Source organism: Amphiura filiformis, chromosome 4 (assembly GCF_039555335.1).
Source record: "Amphiura filiformis chromosome 4, Afil_fr2py, whole genome shotgun sequence".
NCBI classification, from domain to species: domain Eukaryota; kingdom Metazoa; phylum Echinodermata; class Ophiuroidea; order Amphilepidida; family Amphiuridae; genus Amphiura; species Amphiura filiformis.
Window position 1 is genome coordinate 61,735,641 of NC_092631.1, and position 12,508 is coordinate 61,748,148.

Here is a 12,508-nt window from a genome sequence, read left to right on the forward strand (position 1 = left end):
CTCAGTTACAACAAAGACAAAAGTGGATTCACCCACAGCGAAATGCCAAGGTGGGAGATGTCGTCATGGTTGTAAATGAATCTACACCCAGAAACGTCTGGCCGCTAGGAAGGGTGATTGAAACTCTCCCAGCAAGTGATGGACTGGTTCGACGGCGTGTGCGAGTAAAAACTAGGACAAGCATTCTCACCAGACCCATTGATAAACTGTGTTTGCTGTTGGAATCAGAAGTCCCAGATCAAGATATAGGAGTGAAGAAAGATTCTACTTCAGCTCATCCACCAGTACCAGCACTGGGTAACCCAAGTACCAAGCCTAAAACTACGTCCAGTGCTACCAACAATGAAACTGTATCAGTGTCAGGTACTCCAGAAGCAAGACCAAGACGAACATTGAAACCAGTGAAACGCCTGGACTTGTAAAGAACTAAAGAACTAATAGTGTTATAACAACAAGTCACTGAAACCGTTATAACCAAAAGGTATCAGCTAAGCTAAATTGCCACTTAGTCTGGAGGCTAAGCTACGGATCAGCTGATATATAAAATAAGACTAAACATCAGTTTACGTTAAATTGCCATGAAAGGCAAGCTGACACCTTGCTTTCACTTTGGAACAACTGATGCAAACTGTCAAATTCATCATGAGATCTACCAGATGTGATGACGGATGAACCTATCTGTACTACAGATGTGAAGACTGGTGATTCGCCTCTACAGCGGCGTGTCTGCGTTTAGTGTGAAGTTGCCAGATTCGTATACAACTCATCGTCAAGATCAAGAATGAACATGTTTTACACCTACATCACCACATCTGTGAATTTGATTTTGTAAAGAAGAATCCTATGCATGCAATTTGTACCGATGGAACCAGTGTGCATCATTAGCAAGTTTGTTTAAAGTTTGGTACACCACAGGCCCATGGAGTTTTAATTTGCAAGATTCTACATCGTATTCTACTGCAATGTGTGCACAATTTGTTGGTTGTGTACAGTGATCTACATGTAATCCATATTTGGGATACACATTTGAAAGTAATGTTCTCTGCGTGTATTTTGGAATCTCGATAATGCTCAAATTTGATTTCTCTTGAAATTGTTGCTCTGCTATTAATCAAAGGGTATGCATGATCGAGGTCTGAAATAATTTCACTCAAGTTTGTAATTGTGTATTCCTTCTACATGTACTTTGCAAGTAAATGCATCAAAATCAGCATCTGGTGTTTTGACTATAACCTGGATTGACTGAATTTGCAAATTTGGGCCATGGCTGCTATGGTTGTGCACAGGCAGTCATATTATATCAAGTTGTGTTTTTCTCATGGCTGCTATGGTTGTGCACAGGCAGTCATATTATATCAAGTTGTATTCTCATTTTACAAGGTGTACCAAACAAGATATTCGCATGCAAGGAGTTATGTACTTTCATCTAAAGGACAGCAACAGACTGCATTTCTAGTTTACAAACTAAACATTGTTGTGTTCATGTTGATATGTTGTGATCATGTTGCACTTAAATAGTATCTCCCATGTGTTCTGTTGGCTTTTCCAATCTCACCAAAATGTGCCTGTTGTGTGGGTTTTTGTTTGGTTTTGTTTCAAGTAATTTTGGTTGGCATGGGCAGTTATCTCTTGAGTGCAGCATCATCTATCTTGTAAAATGAAGCTAAATAATTCTTTCATGTGAAGTTAAAATCACTTTGAAATGTCCAAAACTCAGTTTATTTTTTCTTTTGGATCAAATCACTTGAAATTTTTGAAATGTTTTTTTGTTTTGAATCATAGCATTGATACAAGTTTTTTATCACACAAGTGAATCAGATAAAGGTTTTTGATTTCATAAACTTTATTCATGTTTCAAAATCAGTCAAGTTTGATGTTTTGAAGTTTAAGGGGTCACAAAGGCACCTCTTGTAAAAGGTTCAGTTTTGTCAGTAAATGGCACACCAAAACTATGTTTTAAGAAGTAATTGTTGCTGGTAGCAGACAATTAGGCGCCGGAATGTTGATGCCATTTACCAAAATCAAAGTTTGTTTAAGTGTTGTGCATCCTTAATCATTGCATTCCTATGGCATGTTTGTTTATGTGATGAGCGCCTTGAAGTATAAGCTAAACATAGCCTGCAGCCCATCAATCACATGTAATTTGGTGCCGAATTTGGCACTGGAGGCTGTCATCTTGTATTTTGAAGTATTGTAGTGTAGAAGCTCTCGGTAAAGATACAATTAATCTTTACCTAAACCAACATAATTAGTATTTGTGACAAGAACAAGAAGAAGAATAGCAAGTGAAGATAATAAACATCATCAAGATACGTTTCAGCTAAAGTGTATCCTTGGATTTGTGATGATTTGTGTCACTTTTTGTTGTTGGTTCCGAGTCATCGAAGATTGTATTATTTAGTACCAAGCTTCTGCTAACCAGGGGAGCAATCCAAGTTTGCCCCTACATATCCATATGCTCAATGTGAAATTTACAACTTCTCATGTTACTCTCTTGCCATTTCCTGGGACATAACCAGGCTCAGTGCATGGCGGGGTGCGTCACCCCCCCAAATTTGGCAAAGTGTACAAAAAGTCCCAAAATTTCAGATTCTGGTTTTTTACGGGTTTTTCGTCAAAAAATGTCCAAATTTTGGAAAGAAAGTCCACTTTTCACAAAATTGCCTCTCCCCCTTGGGAAAAAGGTCCACTTTTTCAAAATCAGCACCCAACAAAATCCTGCGTACGGGCCTGGACATAATATAAATGTGTGGCTTCAACAATTACTGATACCCACTGTATTTGACTTGCCCTATCCTATATTTGTCCTTTTGTATTCATTCAAAAGGTTCCTATATTATTCCTATAGTTTTGCAAGGGCTGGCTTGGAAGCCTTTAAGTGTGTACAGGATGTGCAACGATGTGTGGGTATTTAAGTGGCCTGTTTTACATGACATGTAGATGTCTTCCAGGGCTCAAAGAATTATATGAATTAAGATGTGACAAGCAAAAATACTGGGAAGTTGAATAATTTGTAATTCGCAAAAGCATTTTGCAAAAGCGATGGCAGTCATTCTCTCTCTCTCTGTGTCAGGTGGCGCTGTGTAGCGCTGCTGTGGTCTTCACAAGAGTACGCCATCTCACTCGATCTGATGCCAAGTGCGTTGCACCTTGCATTCCCTGGTTAGAAACCTGCTTCACGTCATTAGACCAAGATGTTGGTGGACGCCCTCTTCCTCGCTTGCCTTCCATAGCCCCTTGCAAAATCTGTTTTTCTACACCTCCATGTTTCCTGACAATATGGCCAAAGTACTTCAGCTTTCTCTCCATTATGCCGCTTCTGATGGTTAGACTAGTACCAATCTTGTCGAGGATCCAGGAATTTGTTCTCCTGTCTTTCCATGTCACTCGTATAAGCCTCCTGTAACACCACATCTCAAAAGCATCTACTTTGGATCAGCTTAATACTCATGAAGTTGAATTAGATAAAAAGCATGTGTACCACAGTCACGAATAACAACTTCATCGTTATCTGTAGTCTTGAGATAATACAGCAATCATTTGTTTATTAATTGATTTCAGAGAAACCCAATAATAGGGGACAAATTTTCTAGTCGACATGGACAGAAGGGTGTGTGCAGTCAGCGTTGGCCTGTGGAAAACATGCCGTTTTCAGAGAGTGGAATGACTCCTGATATTATATTCAATCCTCATGGCTTTCCATCTCGTATGACAATAGGTAAGGTGACAACAGGTGCCCCAGTATTGGGTTATTCCAGTTGAAATCCATACACCCCTGATGGAAGACATTACCTTAATTAATCTCCCACACAGGGGGTGTAAATCCAGGTGACCCCATTTGAAATTTACACTCCCTTTGGGCACAGTTTGTTTACAAGTGTTATGATGATGAGTTCCTGAACGTGGCAGTAAAAAAGTTGCTTTTTACCTTGAAAAAGTACACAAGTTCTGTGATTCCTTTTCTCCGATCGGCACCAGATAAATCAACCTTCCTTTTAGTGTTATTAATCAATCAAGGGTTGTAGGGAATTTTGATTGACTGTGACATCAGACATAAACTACTCTTTTCAATTCTGTCTTCAATAGGACTCCTTTCCATTCATGGCATCATATATATATTCTCTGATTAAAATGTAGCAACCTTTGATAAAAGATTCCATGTATTTTTTTTTTGGCAGGTATGATGATCGAGAGTATGGCTGGGAAATCAGGATGTCTCCATGGTCTATGCCATGATGCTACACCATTCACATTCTCAGAGAAACAACCTGCCATTGAATACTTTGGAAAATTACTATCAGCAGGTACGATGATCAGAATTATTTGTAAGAGTTTAAACCGACTTTCAGCACAACCAATTCAACTAACCTTGAATTTTCAATGTGTGACAAGGACAAATCCAGCACAACATCATATTGATGAGATTCATCAGGACTGTTCAAAGTTAAATAAAATAAATAACTAAAGTCTCTTTTGTTTGCTTTTTACAGGCCTATTAAGGTATCACTTCTTTTGTACTAAGGTATCTTTTCCCTTCTTTTATTGGTCCATTAAGGGCTGGGGTATGAACGTTTGGACAGTATTTATTTTGGGACATTAGAGCACATCAGACATATCGAATTGTATTCTGAATACCAAGAATGTCATTCTGATATCAAATAATTTTGAATTTTGAAATTCGCAATTTAATACACATTTTATGGCAAATCATTAAAATTGATATTTTTGATATTTAACAGTACTTGAAGTAAACTTTATAAATCTGATGATTTATACTTAAAGTGTATGTAGGTGGGTTGAAAAGCCGACGATCAATTGAAAATTTCGACCTTTCGTATTGAAGATATGGATTTTTTTCCCAAAACACCCAAAAAAATTAGGTCTTTTTGGGAAAAAATCCATATCTTCAATATGAAAGGTCAAAATTTTCAATTGACCGTCGGCTTTTCCTCCCTGCTACATACACTTTAAGAATATATCATTAGATTTATATAATTTACTTCGAGGACTGTTATATATCAAAATTCAAAAATATCAAATTTTTATAATTTGTCATAAAATTTGTATTATATTGTGATTTTCAAAAAATGAAAATTATTTGATATCAGAAAGACATGCTTCAGATTCAGAATACAATTCGATAGGTCTGAGGTGCTCTCATGTGCCACAAAAATACTGTCGAAACGCATAATAAACGCTCATTTTAGATCCCTTAAGGTATTTGTTTGCTTTTTATGGGCCATGTAGTATTTTTTCTTTGCTGTTTACGGGCTCACTATATCTCTTTTCTTTGCTTCCTACAGGACTATTATAAGGCCCATAAAAATTTACAATACTAGCAAATTTCATGCTTTCAAATATTTATTTTGCTTGAATTATCAAAGGTGGTGTATCTGTAGGGCGCAGTCACTTCACGCTGCATCACTCATTACAGATACACCGCTTTCAATTGCGTTTGTATCACACAAGGACGCTGCTGTCTTTCGAAAGCCAAACGTTCTTGAGAAAATAGTTCTGAGTGATCTGTGTTTGATCATTTCCAAAACCACTTTGTTCGTTGCGCCTCCTGATCGAGATTGACTCTCTTATCAATCTTGGGAACTTGTCACCTTCCCGAATAATCGGTATCCCAAACCAGTAGGGTCACCCCCTTTAAAGGGAGCTACAAAATGTAAATGGAATGAACATAGTATATAATTATTTATTAGAAATCTTTGAAGAATAAATTATGTGACTATGACTCTGTCATTTTGTTATACATGTAGCTTTCAGGGTTTGAATTCGTTAAAAAATTTTGCGTAGCAGTTTTTGGCTAATTCATCATAATCAGGATACTTCTATATACTAAAGCACAATAAAAATTGCTTCAAAATATGGAGCAAACTGCTATGCGATACAGTCGAATTCGAACCCTGGTAGCTTTATCTCAGCATTTGGCTTCATGGCCATGTACTTCTAAGTTATAACTGTCTAAAATATATCAAATCTCTCTGCATGTCATTTATTTACCTCAGCTGGTTACAACCATTATGGAACAGAGAGAATGTACAGTGGAGTAACTGGTGTTGAACTTGAGGCTGACATATTTATTGGTGTTGTCTATTACCAAAGACTAAGGCACATGGTGTCGGATAAATTCCAGGTAAGTACACCTTGCAGTTTCATAAATGAAAGGCACACCTATATTATACAGTATTTCGTCAAATAGTCGCCCCCCCAAATAAACGCTTCCACCACTTTTTTCAACCAAGATGTTTCAAAAATGCTGATATTGTCTTGCTATCTTGTGTAGTAAGCTTACCAAGTTGCCAACATGGTCGATAATAACGTCAATAATTGGCGATAATCTGGATTGGAAACCCGGAAGTGAACCAGAAGTCAGTGTTTCTAGTTCATAATTCGTCATTTAAGCATGAGTTTTAAGTCTACCTAATGATTTTAACCGGAATTATCGTTCTAAAATTGACCTTGAATAAACGCCCCACCCCCCTTGGGAAAATGTAATGCCCCCGGGCGTTTATTTGACAAAATACAGTAAGCAAAAAAAAAAAAGCCAAAAAAAAAAACCCAAACAAAATGTGATAATCTGCCTTCTCGAAAAGATGAATGTTGCCGCCTACTCCTAGGCATATGTTATTCCATTATTCCAGTATGTCATTAAGGGCCCATACTAATTTATTAGTGTGCAGCCTTCCCCAGCTAAGTAGCTTATCAGTCTACATGCTTAAGCTCCCATTGAATGAGGGATTGTGTAGCCAAGCTGTGGGAAAGATACTCACTGGGTAATTGAATCTTGGTCTGAAACATGGCACACTGACGATGATGGATGAATATTTTGGGCCATAGTTTTACGTATGCAATTATGTAAACAATGTAAGAATTAAACGCCCACCCAAAATTACTTTGTTAAGCGCCCTGGGCGTTTAATGGAACAAATATAGTACACCTGTATTGAAATTGCTACATGTGATCATGTCATGTCATGACACATTTTCATGTCATCTTAAAGGCCCATTCAGTGATCCCAACGAAAGTGTAAAAAAATTAAATATTGTTTGTAAATTGCTTAAAAGTGAAGGATAAGCCATTCAAGTTGTCATTTGGTATTTTTGAAATGAAAAATTTGGCAATAAACGAAGAAAACAGCAGTATTGACGAAGTTGAAGCCCCATTTAAATACATGTAGTTAATTTTATATACTGTATAAATTACAGATTCATCTAGATGTGTTATCTTGGCAGGTTATGTTAGCACATCTATGACAATGACAAAGGTACCGAAATCTGAATTTTGATGGTTTTTACGATAGTCCGGATGAGCAAATCACTGGATGGGCCTTTCAGAAACATGAAATTTGCCTTGTTATGTGTCCATCTGTTTTTTGTCTTGTAGGTCAGGTCAACAGGTCCTATCGATGTTCTGACACATCAACCGGTAAAAGGCAGGAAGCGTGCTGGTGGTATCCGTTTTGGAGAGATGGAAAGAGATTCCCTACTAGCCCATGGTACATCATTTCTACTCCAGGATAGGTTGTTCAACTGTTCAGACAAGAGCTTGGTAAGCAATCAATATACATAATTATATGGTTCTCGCATCATATAACTAGGTCATCTAAAGTTTGCATATTGTCAAATTTAGGCTGGCTGAGAGGGGGGGGCACACCATTTAAAATCTTACTGGGGGGCTCATAATTGTTGCACAGTTTGGTTTTTATACCCTTTGTGACAAAGTTGAGGAAGTTTCAAATGGATTTTCTTAAAGTATGAAATTTAAAAAAAATCCTTTAAATGGGTACATCTGGATAAAATGAATTAAACCACGAGAGTGCATGCAGTATTAGCATTGTTTTGTAATTTTTCTTGTAAAATAGGAAATATTATTGAGTTTATGTATGAGTGATATAAAAACTAATATTAACTGGCATAAATTTGTGTAATGGTCAAAATATAATCACGAGGTGCAAGATGTATTGTTCCATTCTTCTTGTGGAATGGAAAAATTCATCTTTTAACTTGTGATTAACTGATTATAGTTCGATCATCACACTTGTAAACAGTTAATTTCTGTGTTCACTTGTCATTATGCTGAAATACACTGAGCTATACCTGTAAACACAATTTCAGTGTTACTTTTTGTTTGTTCTGGTCAATTTCAGCATTACTCTGCTATTTTCAATGTTATTTTCAGTCTCAAAGTTCAAGTTCATAGTGAGATTCATTCCCTTGATATAACTTTTTACACCTCCCTTACAACAAATTTGTTTCTCAACAGACACGTGTGTGTGCTAAATGTGGCAGTATGCTCGGTATTCATCTAGAACAACTACAAGGCGGTGGTCTTCACATGAATGACAATGATGGAACTGGACTAGGCTCTGCCAGAAAATGGCTCTGCACAGTATGTAACTCTCCGGACAATGTCAGTCTTGTAGCAGTACCGTATGTCTTCCAGTATTTAGTGGCCGAGTTGGCTGCTATGAGCATCAAAGTGACACTTGATATAAAGTGACAAACCAATACCTATACGTCAATCAAGAATTCAGTATAACAAAAAACTTTATAACGGAATACGTACCAAAGTGTCCGGGACTCAGTATACAAGTGGATATACATACATATGTGGTTGATTGAATAATTAAAGAGGTTAACTTTGAGTCCATTCATTTTTCGCTCACCTGAGATGTTTTAGCTAGGTGGACAAGGGTCTTTAGCAGCTGGTGATGCTGTGATATGATATCTTGTCAACATCGTCTTAGTCTTCAAGAAGGCCTATACCGATTGCAGACAATATAACATAACAGCATCACCATCTGCTGAAAATGCTAATTGACTTTGAGAAAACATTCCAGGTGAGTGAAAAATAGGTTGGTGTTGTACTCAAACTTCTATGAATATAATGGTCTAATCATGTTCAACTTCAGATTACAGCTTAAGACTTTGTTCCAAACACAAGAAAGTTATTCCTTCCTCTCGGAATTTTCTTCAGATGGTTATGCTTTATTCTGAGAGGTCGGAATAACTTTCTTGTGTTTGGATCAAAAGTTTTTTAATCATTCGATATACCACCACAGATAAACTTTCACGAATGTTCAACTTCTTATTATAGGCCACAAACATTTTCAAACATACCTGTAAGCCAGGCCTCGCCATCTAGATTTTTAAAAAAGACAAGTAGTCAAATCACTCTCTATTTGTATGTAGTGGTCGAGTCACTCTCTTAATTGTCTTACGCTATGGAATGGAGTAAGACCGTAAAAATGCTGCCGTCCGTGTGAAATTATAGGCCTATCCACATTCTGGGTTTGTAGAAGCTATTAAACAGGAATAAATAAAGTTGGTATCATGTGTGACGTTTTTGTTAAAGTTTATTTAACAGAAAAATGATATCGGATTTTGATATACTTTTGATGTTATTATTGTTTTTGTTAATTGGTTTTAATGTTTTAAGTTGAAAAACACAGTAAAACTATACTGTTGTTCCTGATTTATCAATTAACCAATTTTCTTCTTCCGGTACAACAATCATTGGTTAATGTCTGTAACCTCCTGTACACTATAATATAAACCAAGAAAGGTGGGATAAATCGATTCACTTCAGCATGGAAACGACCGAGAAAAATTGGGTCAACCTTTTCGGGCTGTTGAGGAAGGGGCGACAAAATTGAATTTTCTTCAGCCCCCCAGGGTTGGGGCGGCCACAGTACGCCACTGACCTGTACCTGAAGGTCACCTTAATCAAATTGCATTGTGGGATATAGTGCCATCAATCCATGTCTAGCCACTAATCCACCCTCATAAAACTAATAACACTACAACTCTGGCGGAAATTCGTTGCCACACCAGCACGTTCTGGTGTTAAAAGCATGCAATCGAAGCTAAATATGTGATAGTTCCGTATTATTTTGTATAATAGTTGCAAATGCACATTCAGATTACACTCGCCCCTTCCCCACCCCCCAGTTTCCAATGTTGGGAGACTGTAATGTAGAAATGATGACGATTTTGTCCAAATCAACATTGCAATAGGGGAGCGGGAAGGATGTTGGCCAATTAACGCTCAGGTGTGGCAACATTTTTCGCCAAGGTTGTAGATTAAATGGACATTAAAATGATAAAGTTCCAGATATTTGGGTTGGCCTTAAATTGGAAATGGTCACAGTTGATGAACTTAGAGGGAGAGGGATAGGGGGTATCATTTTTTTCAATAAGTTTAGTGTACAGGGTGTAACAATAACATTTATACAATTGCATTTTGACTTCTCAGGAAAAAACTAAAAAAGTTATGGCACAAATGTTATGCAATAGAATTAGTAATATCTTGGCTAAAAGATGACGTTTAGTTGGTTTCTTGACCAGCTTAGGTTCAAAAGCTGTGTCCGGTTAACTGAATCGTCCAGAAAACGTGTTGGGCCACTTTTGCCAAGTTTGCGCATATCAAGTTGCACCGCGTAAATATGGTTATCGCGCCATAACCATCAAAGAACTAACACAAAAGAAACATAAGTGGTTCTTCTTCTTATAATTAATATGGACTAAATAAAAACATGATATTTCTTTAATATTTATAAATGAATTCATAATATTTCTTTCAAGTTATCTTATAATAAATAACGTAATTTCTCATATCCCTGAAATATAATCATTGGAAAAACTAAGAAGAGTTTTTGCATCCATAAAGTACAAAACAAACGGTAATAAAAGAAGTTTTGAAATTAAGTTCAGCTGGGCTTCTAGCTGTTCTTGCAATTGGGCGACCACTATTGCTAGCATTTCTGGGGGTACTCTCACCAAATTCTACATACGTCCCATAGTTATACGTAATTGCATGCCTTGATGGAAGATGTGAGTTTGGAAAATGAGCTATAAACGATCTAACAGTTTCTGCTTGACTCCATGTGCTACAGTATGTGACAACTATAAACATACGCTCTTCCAACGTGAATTGGAGTTGAAGCTGTGGGGCTGCAGCCATGATTCCTAGTAAATGAGATTGTTATGTCAGTGCTCAAACTCAGGAGATAATGTATTATGTAATAATTTCTACCACTTCGAACAATTTTGTTTTGCTTTTTTGTTTTCTTTCTTATTTTATTTCCTGCATGTTCCCAATAATCTCTGCTATAGTAGTAGTAGTAGTAGTAGTAGGTAGGACTTCCCGCCTCTTTTTTCAGGCGCACCCATTCGATGACAGATGCTCTGTTGAAGGGTCCATACCAAAAAAACAACCATTTATGTAGTTCGCAGAAATGGTTTGCAGTAAACAAGATGTGTAACAAGTATTAGTTCGTTATCATAATAGAACATGCTTATGTAGGGATGGAAATGGCAGGGTGCACCCATTAAATATTAAAAATATCATATCAAAATACAAATAATACTGGTACTTCAGTGCAAGATACATACATTACAATTAGCTAAATTCTACACAAAAGTGGCTATATAAAATGCCGTTTTAAAATTTGGTCAGCTTCATTTTAACATTTCTTTATAGCTTTGCATTTGGTCTACATTATGCCGATTTTTTTCTCTAGGCGCGGGGCAAATTATAGCCGTTTTATCGGCCCGGGGATTTGCGCAATGAATCCTCTCATTTTGCGCACTGAATCATCATCATCTAGAACGCATGTTGGGCAATGTTATTTTGGAACATTATTATTTTGAATGTGTTTTGCTTTGCTTACTATCTTCTGTAGATAGCATTTTCGCTAGTTCGGGTATACGATTTATTCCGTGAAAGAAAATAAACAGGGGTCAATATTACCAAATATGGATTGGTGACGTCAGGTTTTTCCGCTGCCTTTAGACACGTTCATGTTATTTTGAAACATTATTTTGAATGTGTTTTGCTTTGCTTACTATCTTCTGTAGATAGCATTTAGGGCCTGCAAAGAAAATGATTCAATCAAATCAAATCAAATTTATTTCCATGTCATATTACAAACATAAACATTATACATGTAAGTCAGTACATTGGTTAAAGTATATTATATTAATGAAAAATGAGACAAAAATAGTACCCCCTTACTTACGCTACGTTATGTTACGTTACATTACCTTACATTACATTATAAATTAATTCTGCAGCAAACACAAGAAAAAAGATAATACCTTAAGCCTAATAAAGAGTGATATTACAGATTATAATCAACCAATCAACTGAAAATGCAATATTATAAACATGATATGACTGTCTACCGAAGATAGCAATCATGCCGGGTTTATATGAGACAGAAAATAGGTCTACTTTTTTGCTAACTGAATGAATCATTGTTTTTTGTTTTCTTTTCTTTTTGTTTTGCTTTTTTCTTCTTTTTGTTTTTCTTATTTTATTTCCTGCATGTTCCCAATAATCTCTGCTATATAAAGTGCCGTTTTAAATTTTGGTCAGCTTCTTCATTTTAACATTTCTTTATAGCTTTGCATTCGGCCTAATGCCGATTTTTTTTTTCTCTAGGCGCGCGGCAAATTGTAGCCGTTTTACCGGCCTCGGGATTTGCGCACTGAATCCT

General features: G+C 36.7%; 1 protein-coding gene across 1 annotated transcript in view; it reads left to right on the forward strand.

Moving 5' to 3' along the window:
- The window catches only part of LOC140151168 (DNA-directed RNA polymerase I subunit RPA2-like), a 51,905-nt gene extending 41,337 nt beyond the window's left edge, over positions 1–10,568 (forward strand). Inside the window, 5 exon segments of the mRNA XM_072173389.1 lie at positions 3,562–3,718; positions 4,179–4,304; positions 6,015–6,142; positions 7,393–7,557; positions 8,272–10,568. Coding sequence (XP_072029490.1) covers positions 3,562–3,718; positions 4,179–4,304; positions 6,015–6,142; positions 7,393–7,557; positions 8,272–8,508 — 813 coding nt within the window. The 3' untranslated portion in view covers positions 8,509–10,568.
- The last annotated feature ends 1,940 nt before the right edge of the window (positions 10,569–12,508 follow it).